This window comes from Lissotriton helveticus, chromosome 5_1, assembly GCF_964261635.1.
Source record: "Lissotriton helveticus chromosome 5_1, aLisHel1.1, whole genome shotgun sequence".
In the NCBI taxonomy this organism is placed as follows: Eukaryota; Metazoa; Chordata; class Amphibia; order Caudata; family Salamandridae; genus Lissotriton; species Lissotriton helveticus.
Window position 1 is genome coordinate 729,916,549 of NC_136065.1, and position 13,867 is coordinate 729,930,415.

The 13,867-nt window shown below is 46.4% G+C and overlaps 1 protein-coding gene across 2 annotated transcripts in view; it reads left to right on the forward strand.

Moving 5' to 3' along the window:
* LOC144754879 (nucleolar RNA helicase 2-like) overlaps positions 1-13,867 on the forward strand; it is a 650,789-nt gene that overhangs the window by 601,374 nt on the left and 35,548 nt on the right. For both annotated transcript variants that reach the window (XM_078643201.1, XM_078643200.1), the window contains exon 15: positions 13,310-13,354. In XM_078643201.1, coding sequence (XP_078499327.1) covers positions 13,310-13,354 — 45 coding nt within the window. The remainder of the gene's footprint in view (positions 1-13,309; positions 13,355-13,867) is intronic.

A 13,867-nucleotide genomic window follows, 5' to 3' on the forward strand; every position in this document is an offset into this window, starting at 1 on the left:
TCAGCAGCAATCCAGACAACTTTGATGATTGCTGATGAGCTTATTAAAAACAGTATGTCGGCAATAAACAAATCTGCCAGATGTAGTGGTCTACTAGTTTCAGCCGTACTGGGTCACAGGACCCCGGCTTTCTTCAGGACCTTTAAATAGAAGCTACTGCATTCAGTGCAATTTGACCAACAAGAGACAAAAGTGCATAAAAATAAAAAGCCATAAGATTATCACAATACCACTGGTTGTGAGCTTATACAATACCTCTACACAGGTCGGATGATTATTCAAACCTGTGGGGGATAAAGACAGCATGCCAAAAAGTAAATGCTCCAAATATAGCCAAACAGACTGTATCTGACTGCATGCTCTGTAGTTGTAATTGATTAAGTAGAAGTGATGATCAACTTACCTATCACGTGTGAGGTAACAGCCTCACCTCACCTGGCACAGACTCAGGAATAGGGAGGCACTGCCCTAAAATAAAATCGAACAAACCACAGAAACAACTATTTAATTCTATATACACATAGAACATTGTAGATGTTATTAATATATCTGGCTGTGCTGTGGTTGATAACCTGCCTTAAAAAACTCCAAATTGATATACTGTTCCACTAAGATGGCTCCTGTGAGTAACTAGGGCTGGAAACCCCTTGACAACATTCACAACGTGTTGATCACGAAAGTGCACGGCTCACATAAAAGACGGGGCTCCACATGAAACCCTTTGCAGATAACCTTTAGCAAGTGGGAGCTTGGAAAATGAAAATGTCATTACTAAAACATAGCTGTAACTCAGACACAGAACTGACCCTATCCAAGCTAGTGCAAGTAGTCAAATATGCTCTAGTGACTCCCCAATGGTATAAGTCAGTGGCCGCATTCACTCACTGGTGGTAAAAACCCCCGTGTTCCTAGATCGAATAACGGATATCTCCGGGGATAAAAAAAGCAGTAAACAGCTCGGCCGCGCCAGACCCACAATACAAAAGGAAGAAAGAAAGACTGGGTTTACCCCGCTTACCTCTCCGTCGGTACCTCAGACCGGTCTGCTGAGGCTGGGGGAGGTGGCGTCTACTCGCCGGGCGGCGCCATTAGAGACCCGCTGGCCGGAACCACGTGGATGATGACGTCAAACCCTGTGTCCAATCCCTAGCGAGAACTACAGAATGACGCAAGACGTTGCGTACGAGTAGTTTATTCCTGTGTTATTGAACGTGGTAGACTGTATTGATAACAGCCTATCTACCTCTTACCCGATGCTGTCATGAGGTCCAGAGTGGACGCATGTATAAAGAGTATGTCTACTGAATGACATTCTTAACGGTGAAAAAACAATCATTTAAAACATGATTTAATCAAAAGAGAAAACACATGTCCCAAGACCAGACTCCAGTGTTTTGGCTGAGGTATACAAGTGCCTTTTATTTACAAACCTCAAAATAAAAAATGAGCTTGTGCACATGTATAACGCAGTTCCAGTTTAAGGGGATCAAACAATAAACTGCTGCTAAAAGAGCTAATCACTAATAAAGTCAGAACCACATAGGGTCTAACGGGACACACGCAAGGAGGGGCCATACAGTCCTCTAAAATTGTCTACGGTGTATTTGATGTACACAGTGTAGAGGTCAGACCATTTAGAGCATAGTCCAGGGGATATCATCGTTTAAACCTTGTGTGTCACTTTTAAGTTTAAACATCCACCTTTGCTCTTTAAGAAAAAGGAAGTTGGTCTTATCCTTCACATGGGGTGGTATAAGAGGTTTATCCAGAACAGTCCAGAGAAAATCCTCTGGCTTGTGATTCATTTCTGCAAAGTGTCTGGTGAGCTTAGTGTTGGTTTTGCCGCAACGGAAAGTACTCTTGTGTTCCAGCATCCTTTGGCGTACCTTCCTAGTTGTCATACCAACATAGCGTTCACCACAAGGACATTCAATTAAATACACCAAGTGATTGCTATTGCAGTTGGAAAAATGTGTCTGAATCCATGGTTTATGTGTGCCAATGTCCACCGTTTTGGACTGTTTTGTTTGTGGAGACACGGAGCAATTTCCGCACTAGGTTTAGTAATCGGTCTAGTATGTACTAAGGCATCACGTAGATTACGCCCTCTCTTAAAGCCGAACAGAGGCATGGTATTAAGAAAACGCCAATTCTTTCTAATACATTTCTGTAAGCCATTACTCAGAGTGCTGAAGGTATTCACACATGTCATACGCCCCAGAGGAGGTTTCTCTATTTTTGGCTCGAGCAAAGCTTCCCTATGATTGTTTGAAGCCCTCTTACAAGTTCTTTTCACCAATCGTCGAGGATACATTTTGTCACTCATTTGTTTCGACAAATTGTCAGAGTGACGTTTGTAAGAGTCATGGGTAGAGCAATTGCGCCTCAGTCGCAAAAACTGGCCAAAAGGAAGATTTTCCCTAAGGGCCCTTGGGTGCTGGCTGTCAAACCTCAGTAGGGAATTACACGCCATGGGTTTGCGGTATAGTTCACTTGCCAGACCCATTGGGGTCACAAAAATTGAGAGATCCAGAAAAGACAATCTGGAACTGCTCATTTCCAGGGTGAACATTTTTCCAACTGCAATAGCGATCACTTGGTGTATTTAATTAAATGTCCTTGTGGTGAACGCTATGTTGGTATGACAACTAGGAAGGTACACCAACGGATGCTGGAACACAAGAGTACTTTCCGTTGCGGCAAAACCAACACAAAGCTCACCAGACACTTTGCAGAAATAAATCACAAGCCAGAGGATTTTCTCTGGACTGTTCTGGATAAACCTCTTATACCACACCAATGTGAAGGATAAGACCAAGTTCCTTTTTCTTAAAGATTAAAGGTGGGTGTTTAAACTTAAAAGTGACACACAAGGTTTAAACGATGATATCCCCTGGACTATGCTCTAAATGGTCTGACCTCTACACTGTGTACATCAAATACACCGTAGACAATATTAGAGGACTGTATGGCCCCTCCTTGCGTGTGTCCCGTTAGACCCTATGTGGTTCTGACTTTATTAGTGATTAGCTCTTTTAGCAGCAGTTTATTGTTTGATCCCCTTAAAAACTGGAACCGCGTTATACATGTGCACAAGCTCATTTTTTTTTTTTTGAGGTTTGTAAATAAAAGGCACTTGTATACCTCAGCCAAAACACTGGAGTCTGGTCTTGGGACATGTGTTTTCTCTTTTGATTAAATCATGTTTTAAATGATTGTTTTTTCACCGTTAAGAATGTCATTCAGTAGACATACTCATTATACATGCGTCCACTCTGGACCTCATGACAGCATCGGGTAAGAGGTAGATAGGCTGTTATCAATACAGTCTACCGCGTTCAATAACACGGGAATAAACTACTCGTACGCAACGTCTTGCGTCATTCTGTAGTTCTCGCTAGGGATTGGACACGGGGTTTGACGTCATCATCCATGTGGTTCCGGCCAGCGGGTCTATAATGGTGCTGCCCGGCGAGTAGATGCCACCTTCCCCAGCCTCAGCAGACCTGTCTGAGGTACCGACGGAGAGGTAAGCGGGGTAAACCCCGTCTTTCTTTCTTCCTTTTGTATTGTGGGTCTGGCGCGGCAGAGCTGTTTACTGCTTTCTTTATCCCCGGAGATATCCGTCATTCAATCTAGGAACACTGGGGTTTTACCACCAGTGAGTGAATGCGGCCACTGACTTATACCATTGGGGAGTCGCTAGAGCATATTTGACTACTTGCTCTAGCTTGGATAGGGTCAGTTCTGTGTCTGAGTTACAGCTATGTTTTAGTAATGACATTTTCATTTTCCAAGCTCCCACTTGCTAAAAGTTATCTGCAAAGGCGAAGGGTTTCGTGTGGAGCCCCGTCTTTTATGTGAGCCGTGCACTTTCGTGATCAACACGTTGTGAATGTTGTCAAGGGGTTTCCAGCCCTAGTTACTCACAGGAGCCATCTTAGTGGAACAGTATATCAATTTGGAGTTTTTTAAGGCAGGTTATCAACCACAGCACAGCCAGATATATTAATAACATCTACAATGTTCTATGTGTATATAGAATTAAATGGTTGTTTCTGTGGTTTGTTCGATTTTATTTTAGGGCGGTGCCTCCCTATACCTGAGTCTGTGCCAGGTGAGGTGAGGCTGTTACCTCACACGATATAGGTGAGTTGATCATCACTTCTACTTAATCAATTACAACTACAGAGCATGCAGTCAGATACAGTCTGTTTGGCTATATTTGGAGCATTGACTTTTTGGCATGCTGTCTTTATCCCCCACAGGTTTGAATAATCATCCGACCTGTGTAGAGGTATTGTATAAGCTCACAACCAGTGGTATTGTGATAATCTTATGGCTTTTTATTTTTATGCACTTTTCTCTTGTTGGTCAAATTGCACTGAATGCAGTAGCTTCTATTTAAAGGTCCTGAAGAAAGCCGGGGTCCTGTGACCCAGTACGGCTGAAACTAGTAGACCACTACATCCGGCAGATTTGTTTATTGCCGACATACTGTTTTTAATAAGCTCATCAGCAATTATCAATAAAGTTGTCTGGATTGCTGCTGAAACTTTTTTAACATCACTCTCACTTATTGTTTATTCTTGCACTGCATTAATGGATTGATTTGGTCAATTACCGTTTTCATCGTTGCTCTCCTTATGCCCCGCCCACCAGTTTTTGGCTTGTTGCCAGAAGAGCTGAGGTGACCGGGGCAATCTGGGAGTTCCAAATGATGACACTGGCCACTAAGGGCAGTTGATGGAAATCCTTACTGTTTTCTCCCCTCCTCAGGGTTTTCTTCTGTCATAGAGTTGCACATGTGTCAGTAACTGTAGCTGATCAGGGTCTTGAGTCTTGACGAGTGATCTGTTTTGACTTTCTGTCTCTGAGCCTCTGTACTGTTTTATCCTTCACTAGACCACCAGTTTTTTCTATGTGCAGAAGTGTTGGCAGACATTAATGAGATTTATGACACAGGTGTCCCTAGCTTCCCTACATCCCATCCGGTCAGCTACATCCTTCTAAGACTTCCAAATCCCCTGACAAATCTAAAATCGATGAGGGAGTGGGCCATTGCACTGGTGCTTGGTGCAGCCAAACAGGTCCTCTTGGCCCGTTGTCACGGACTCCCGCGTGCCGCACCTGGACTGGCTCCATAAGTTATGGGCTCTCCTGGGAAGGGAGAAATTAACAGCAGCTGTAACCAATATGCTGCCGTGCTTTGACAGAACTTGTGGGCCTTGCGTGAGAATCCTGGCCGATGAATTCAGCGAGCTAACTTGCCCAGCCTACTTACGAGTCCTCTGCCTTGCACACTTGAACCATGATACTCATTACGGTGCTAGGGACGGGCTTCACTACTTCTACCCTTTTTTCAGCACTATCCGCTTCGGGGAAGTTTATTTCCTGTCCCTACCTATCCCCTCTCTTTTCCATAGCCCACCCACCCCCCCCCCCCCCCTTTTCTTTCCTCCCTTCCTGCCAATTTTCCCTGTTAGTGTTGTTTTCCCTTATTGTTCCCCTCCGGCCAATGGATGTGGGTGGGACAAATGTACAGAATTTAATCCTAAAAGGATCCCAAGTCTAGAACTCTGTACACTGGTCAACTTCAGTTTGCTGTTGGGCCTCTGCATCAGAGGGTGAGGACAGCCTTGAAAGCAACTGAAGTCAACATGCAGGAGTAGATAGATTTGCTCCCCATGTCGTTCACAGAGCGGAATGGCGTTGGTGCTGATCCACATTGCAGCACGCAAAGGTACTGTTCAAAATGTTCCAGATCCAATCTGACGCCTAGGGAATTATTCAAAAGGTGAGCAATCTGCGGTCACCAGAAAGAGCATTGGTGAATGTTGGTAACTTGTTCTTTGATGGATCCCGACTTTTTGGAGCACAGGCTGATTCCTGCCCTGGAGCATGTCAAGGAATCCCAGCCCATGGTGCACTCTTTGGACCGTTAAACCCCTGCCAAACAGTTTCCTCCTCCTGGTGCCTGGCGGAATGTTGTCTGCATCCTGAGGTAGAACAGGAAAGCTTCCAAAAAAGAGGGCAATCCCTGGCTAGATCTTTTCACCACCATAGAGAACGTGCAGCATCAACACGCATTTCGCATTGGAGTTCCTGCAAAACTTAGCTGGAGTGGAGCACAGTACATTTGTATCCCTTCCCGCCGCTGCCTCTCCTGTCCTGATTTCTGAATAAAAGGAGCAATTAGGCTTAGGTCATCCTAGAGGCTCCGGATTGGGCCAGGAATGTGTGGTCCTCTAAACTTCTGGGCATAGGCGTTTGATACCTTGATGAGGTTACCATGCTGTAAACACCAACTTCTGTTGCAGCATAACGGCAGGGTTCTGCAACCAAACATGCAGAGTTTACACCTCCATACATGGAGATAAAGCTGCAGCAGTTGACTGGGTTCGATCTACCACCTGAGGTTGTCGATGTCCACAGGGCAGACCTGTTACCAGCCAAACTGTCAAGTATTGTTGTTTGTTTAGTTGTTGGACCAGCAAGGCCTTGCATTTGGGCATTATTATAGATCCTTTGTCAGCCCTCTGGAATGTTTGCGTTTGCCCGAGCAACCACCCTTATTTAAATAACCTGTTAAAATGTGGTTTCTTAAAGGTTTAACACGCGTTTCCTCCCAAAACGTTTGTGCTGCCATATTGGGACCTTATCTTGGGGTTGATGTTTCTCATGTGTACTCTTCAGGCCTTAGCAGAGCTGCTCATTATGTCTTCTGACCTTAAAGACCCTCTTCCTCTTTCGGGACACTTTAGCTTATCACGTGGGTGAACTCCAAGCTCTATCTGTGTAACCGCCCTAAACCACCTTTTTCCCGAACAAACCAGTGCTAAGGAGTTGGTGGCTTTATTGCAGAAAGTCTTGGCTCCTTTCCACGTTGGGCAATCCATCACTCTCCCACTGTTCTTTGTCCTGCTTCACCCCTTGAAATAGGAGAGGTTCCTTCGGTTGAACTCCCAAGAGGGCTTTAAGCTTTTGTATTGGTCACACCAAGGACCATCAACTAGACAATCAACTTTTTGTGAGGTTCTTTGGGGCTAAAAAAGGAAAATGCTGTGCAGAAAAGGAATCTGTTGAGGTGGATAGTTCTCTGCATTAAGATCTACTGTGCATTGTCCAAAAAGCTACCTCCGGAAGGTCTGAGGACCCATTCCACCAGAGCTAAAGCTGCCACCTCTGCGTTGGCGTGCAGAGTACTGTTCTTTGATAGCTGCCAGGCTATGACTTAGGCATCTGGTCACTCGTTCACAAAGCTCTACTGCCTTCCTATCTAGAACTGACAGGAATAGCATCTCACTGATGCGATCCTGCAAACTTTTCTAGTCCGAGCCTACTCCATACACTCCATGTTTGGGAGGTACTGTTTTGGTATCTATTTTAAAGGTGAAGAATCTACAGTTTGAAGTATTAACCTGACAGACTTCTAGCTGCAGATTCCATACCTTGGAATTATCCCCAGGCGTCAGACTGGATGCGCAAGTTGTTTGTGAGCAGTACTTCTGAGTGCATGTAGGTGGCGTCATTAGCTCCACTTGGCATTGTCAGTGTCGTCCGCATCTGAAGTGACCTGCGCAAGCCTATATAGGCGCCTCCCCAGCGACATCAGTTATTTTTTTCCGCACCAGTCAGCCGAGATCTGGAGACAGCTACCCCCAGTCAAATTTTGGCTGACCTTTTTTTATTTTGATTTTGTCACTTTTGAGATTTTTCTCCTGGTATGGCAGGATGTCAACTAGGAAGGCTGGTTTCAAGTGCCTGTCATCAGCAGATGTCGGTGTTGAACCCCCACCTTGTTAACCTCATGTGCCTGAAGCGCAACTATGAGGCAACGACGTGCATCAACTGCCGCACCATGTACCCCAAGGCCTTGAGGGATGCTGTGACAGTCTCGATCCCGGTCGAGTGGAAGGTCCCAGGATTGTTCACGGAGCCTAAGATTTAAGTTGTCTTCCGGCAAGCCCCACAAGTGTAAGAAGTCAGGGAGGTCTTCGACTTTGCCCTATCCTTTGAAGTCATCGGATGATACAAGGGAGCATCGTCATTCGGGGCCTAGCTCCGTGGTTCAGCCTGCACCTTGTTGGATCCCTGAGTTTCCAGGAGAAAGGCCTTGCAACTCCTATTTCGGCGGCCTGTTCCCATTGGTACGCCTTCAGGACAGTGGATTCAAGAGTGGACCTCCACTGGTTTTCCATCAGCAGTTATGCCTCAGTCGGGCCCCTTGGATCCACAGATGGATCAGGACAGACGCCGGTCGTACAACCTTAACCTTCCTCAGCGCTGGTCCTGATGCCTACACTCCTGACTCTACCAGCGCACACCCGCGGTGACATCCCCATTCTCATCCCCTTCTCTGGCATGCAGACTCCGGCACCAATTGGAGCCATGCCTTCCAGGCAAGATCACTATTGTTCTGGACAGGGACTAGGTGGGGGGCTGACTTCTTTTGTTATGTTGCTTAGAAGGGCGGTCGAGGTCCTGGAATCTTAGTATTGACTGCCACCGAGAGTAAGCTAACGTCTTAACGGAGGTGCTTCAGCCGGGCGAGATACCCCGCCCCCGAACTGTTTCTCCCATTTAATGAGGAACTCGCAGACTTCTGGACACCTTGGGAAAGAAAATGTTTTCTTGAACCAGCCTTGCACTGCGGTCCGAGAACGTTGCATGCCTTTTGGGCTGTTACTCCAATGCCATATGAGATTCGGTTGTGGAGGTGCTGCCCATGGTCCTGCAGGAGGCCCTGGCCGTACTCTTCCCAAGCCATGTCTTTTTGGAGAGATGCAACAAAGTTCACAATCCGATGTGGGCTGGGCAGAATGGTTTCTTCGTCGGTGACCTTACGGGGTCACGCCTGGCTTTTCCAGGGATGTCCAAGTGTCTCTTATGGACACGCCTTTTGACTCCTTTCTCATCGGAGAGAAGGCGGACTCCGCGCTGTAGTGCTCCAAGGATTGCAGGGCTATGGCCAGGTCCTTGACTTGGCCCCTCACCAACCCCAGTCTGCCTTTCGCAGGCACATAGTAGGGACTTCCAGCCGCGTCTTTACCAGTCCCGCCACTATGGCACACAAGCTTCCCAACCTCTGTGTGGCTGAGGACGTGGTACACACAGACCCCATGGGTCAGCAAGCCAGAGATTGGGCCAGTCCTCCACTTTTAGTTTGAACTCTTACCATTATGGGCACCTTAGTGGGAGGCAGGCTACACCATAACCTGCCCTGCTGGTGGTCTATAACATCAGACCGCTGGATTGTTCAGATTGTCCAAAGGAGCTACTTCTCCCGTTTGTGACTACCTCTCCATCCACTAAGCAAACACAAGGAGATGAGGGACGTAACACTAAAAATTTGCAGACACTCGCCCCCAGTCACAAATCTGAGTTGAATCAATCATCGTTCTTTAGCTCTCTTCGCCACCTCAGTTCAGACCCAGCTTTATGCAAATCAGTCTTGACCCTGTGCCTCATGGTAGTCCAGCCCGAACTGCCAAGCTGGGTCTTCCCTGATCCAGAAACAAGCATCCTGAAACAGTTTGCCATTGGATTCAAGCTAGCTGGGTCTGAACTGAGGTGGCGAAGTGAGCTAAAGAACGATTATGAATTCAACCCAGATTTGTGACTGGGGGTGAGTGTCTGAAAAGTTTCAGCGCTCCGTCCGTTTGCCTTGTTTACCTCTCCCCCCACGCCACCCACTTGCTACAGGCTAACGGAGGACCATCTCTCCTTGCTCCGCCAGGAAATGACAGCTCTCTTGGCCAATGGAGCCATAGAGAGGGTGCTGATGCCAGAAATAGATAGAGATTGTTGTTCCAGCTACTTTCTGGTGCCCAAGAAGAACAGATGCATTTGTCATATCCTAGACCTGTGCTCTGTCAATTTCTTCCTCAAGAATTAATTAAGAAGGCTCACGCTAGCTCAAGTTCTATCTGCTCTGGACCCGGTACACTGGATGTTAGCGTTGGACTTGCAGAAAGCATGTTTCCACATTCCCGCCCTGCCTGTGGTTCACGGAGGGCTGTGAGCACTTTCAGTTTGCTGTGCTTCCTTTTGGCTTTATCAGCGTCCATCAGTTGTTCACTAAAGTGATGGTGGTGGTTGCTGCTCATCTGTGGAGTTCAGGGGTGCCAATCTTCCCCCTATCTCGACGACTGGCTGTAGAAGGTGGCTCATCCCAGGCAGTCGTCTTTCACCTTCAGAATATAGTGGACATCCTCTACTCACCTGACTCCCTCTCAGACTCTCCCCTTTACCTGAGCTGTTCTGGACGCCTGGCTCTTTCAGAGCTATCCTCCAAGTGGCAGATCCAAGATACTCAGGCTCTGAAACCAATGTTTCAGGCTCTATCCTGGATTTCGATGAGACTGACTCTGAAGCGCTGCGGGTGCTGTAGTGTGACCTGAAGTTTCAGTGAGAGCACATCAGGGGAATCTCTCAGACATGCTCCAGATCTTGGAGGGTAGTGCAAAAGATTGGCAAGTGATGGTTAACGAACTGCAATTGGGTTAGCGGCAGGCACCTCTCCCCCCCCCCCCAACCAGATCTGTCAGTTGTGACAGATGCGTCACTCCTGTGTGCGGTTGCCATCTGGCAGAGGTGGAAATCAGAGGCCTCTAGTCTCCGGCGAAATCTGGACTCCACATCAACCTACTGGAGCTCCGGGCGATCCAGCTAGCATTACAATCCTTTCTGCCCTCCACCAAGGGAAGGTTAGTGCAGGTAATCACAGACAACACCACTGCCATGTGGTACTGCAACAAACGGGGGTGGGTGGGGTTGTGGACCCTCGGTCAAGAAGCCCTGCATCTCTGGACATGGCTGAAACATCAGCCATTGTGGTTAGTCACCTGGCGGGCTCTCTGAACCCCAGGGCAGATTAACTTTACTGAAGATGCCTAGCAGATCACAAATGGTGCCTCCATCCGAAGGTTGTGAAAGGTCTCTTTCAGCAGTGGGAAGAGCCTTGGTTAGATCTGTTTGCCACTGCAGAGAACGCGCAAAGTTAACAGTTCTGTGTGCTGGAGTTTCCAATGCAGCTCTTACTCAGTGATGCTTTTCGCCTTGAGTGGAGCTCAGACCTCCAATACAACCTTCCGCCCATACTAATCCTGCCCAGAGTTCCCAAGAAAATCAGGAATTACCGAGCCCAAATTATACTTATGACCCCGAACAGGGCTCGGAGAATTTGGTAGCTGTTAAACATGGCCATCCATCCTCCGATCAGGCTGCCTCTTCAGGAGGATCTTCTCTCACAGCAGCAGGGTAGGGTTCTCCACCGGAACCTGTCAACACTCTGCCTTCCTGCGTGGAGATTGAGCTGCAACAGTTAACCGCTTTCGACCGTCCAACCTAAGTCTGCAATGTTATTTTGGCAGCCAGGTGTCCTTCCTCTAAGACTGTGTAAGCCTGCCGTTGGGGTACGTTTATGGCATGGTATGCAGAGAAACTAGTTCTCTTTATTCTTTCTCTTGCCCAGTTGGGCACTGCTCTCGACACCCTAAAGGGCTATCTTTCTGCCATCTCAGCCTTTTTGTGGTTGCCTGATCAGACATCCCTCTTCAAATCCCCTGCTGTAAATAGGTTTTTGAAAGGTTTGCAATACTTTTCCACCTTCTCCCTTCATCAGGCCTTAGTAGGACCTTAATCTGGGCTTGACTTTTCTGACGTGTGCTCCCTTTGAGCCATTGCATAATTGTCCTCTCAGGCTCCTTACCATCAAGACGGCCTTCCAGGAGGCAATACCATCTGCCCAAAGGGCTAACGAACTTCAGACGTTGTCATCCAAGCCTCTATACATAAACATCTACCCAGACAAGCTGGTTCTTCGCACCAGAACTTCCTTTCTGCAGAAAGTCGTGAATCACTTTCATGTAGGCCAGTCCACTACCGTACCTACTTTACACTGCCACATCCCTCCAAGGAAGAGGAGCAACTTCACCATGGGATCCCGGTCCTGGACATCTGCCAGGCAGCAACGTGGGCTTTCTTCTCGGCACACAGTCACACAACAGTACTTTATGGACAGTCCGGTCCGTCTGGCAGGCACTTTGCCTGTTCAGTCCTGCAGGACGTTTTGGTGTGAAATTGTTTTGCAGTCCCAAGTCCAGGAGGTATTGTTTGGGTATCTATTTTAAGGTAAGGAATCTGCAGCTAGAAGTCTCTATCAGATGAGCAAGTTACCATCGGTAAGGCCTCATCTGGTAGAGTCTTTATTCTAGCTGCAGATTCCTTACCGACCTATCCATCCTCCACGCTCTGTGACTGGGTGTCTAGTGGAAACAGCCTTTACAACAAGGTTTTTACCTCGTTGTGCCTCTACCACGCATTTTTTAGCATGCATATTTTTACCGCGAATATGCATTTACAACGCATGCCAATACCACGCATTTAAGGTAAGTTGGGGGGTTGGAGGATTCCCCCCCACCACCACAAATACATTGTTTTAAAATCTAAAAGCATTGCGTGGTATTGGTATACGTTGTAAATGCATGTTCGCGGTAAATAGATGCGTGCTAAAAAATGTTTGGCAAAGGCATACAATGTATTTACCTGCATTATACCGTTGTACAAGCGGTTTCTAGGGACAAGGATTTCCCCTTTCAGGGCCCTAGCTTTTCACATATGTGGTCCATATTCTTTGTGGCTCCAGGTGTGGATACTCGAAAAAGAAACTACGCCCGATCAATACAGTTTCGCCTACATAGACAATGCGTATGTCAATTCGGGCATGAACACTGCCAAGTGGAGGCAAATTACACCACCTACAGGTGTGCCGGGGGTATGCTTCGAGAAAACTTCCAGATCCAGTGACGCCTGGGGATAATTCTAATGTAAGGGATCTGCCGCTAGATAGTCTCTACCAGAGAAGGTGTTATCTGTCTGGAAAAGCATGAATTGAGTTTAGGGACACAGTTTCTAAAACATTCACCTCTATAAGTCATGCACACGGCTACCTGACAAGCCTAGTTCTTCAGTGCTTTGTAAATTATATATAACTGCTTGCTTCTGGTGTAGTTTATAATGAATAGGCCCCAGTGTTACTACAGGTAGCATCTGACACCACCAAGGGCAATGAAGGTGAGGCAGACCATGAAAGTACCCAGTGTAAAACTAAAATAGTTGTATAAAGAGTTGCCTTGATGTTCTCAGATTTTCTGGTCGAGCTGATAAAATGATAATCCAAAACATTTATTTGCAAAACTTATGCTCACCTTAGTAGAATGTATTTGATTTATTGAAAAAAATTATTAAAGTACATTTGTTTACTCTAGCACACTTATTCTTACACCTGTATGTTTCTGTGTTTTAGGGTGTGTGTTTTGACATCCCCTCAGCTGATCTAAAAACGATTCAGGTATGTTTATTTTCTAATGTTTTCCTTGTTGATCAATACCAGAATGTTAACGAGGCTCATTTATGGTTTGGTCCTTAACTCCAATTGAATGTTTTAATTTTAGGTGTGCAAAGTATTCCTCCAATTTAATTTATAAATAAGATTACCATCTTGCATTAAGCAATACAATATGTACAGTCCGTGCGTATACAAAGTGCCATATCACATTTATCTCTTCTGCAAGTTGCCTCTTTGGTTGTATTTTATCTGTTGACTGGTGAAGACTAGTCTTCTTGGTGTCTTGGCCGATCACTGTCAATTCTTGATTCAAGTGTTTTCACAGCCTATTGCCCTGCCTGCACTGATTACCTGAAAAAAGGCAGATGTATTTTACCAATGGCATGAATCACAATCATGAATAGACATGGATGCTGAGAGTGACTGTTCTCCTTCAGGGAATGTCCATTAATAATCCTAAGCACTGAATAGTCCCGTCCAAGTGTGGGGACCCTGGAGTACTTTAACCTAAGTCAT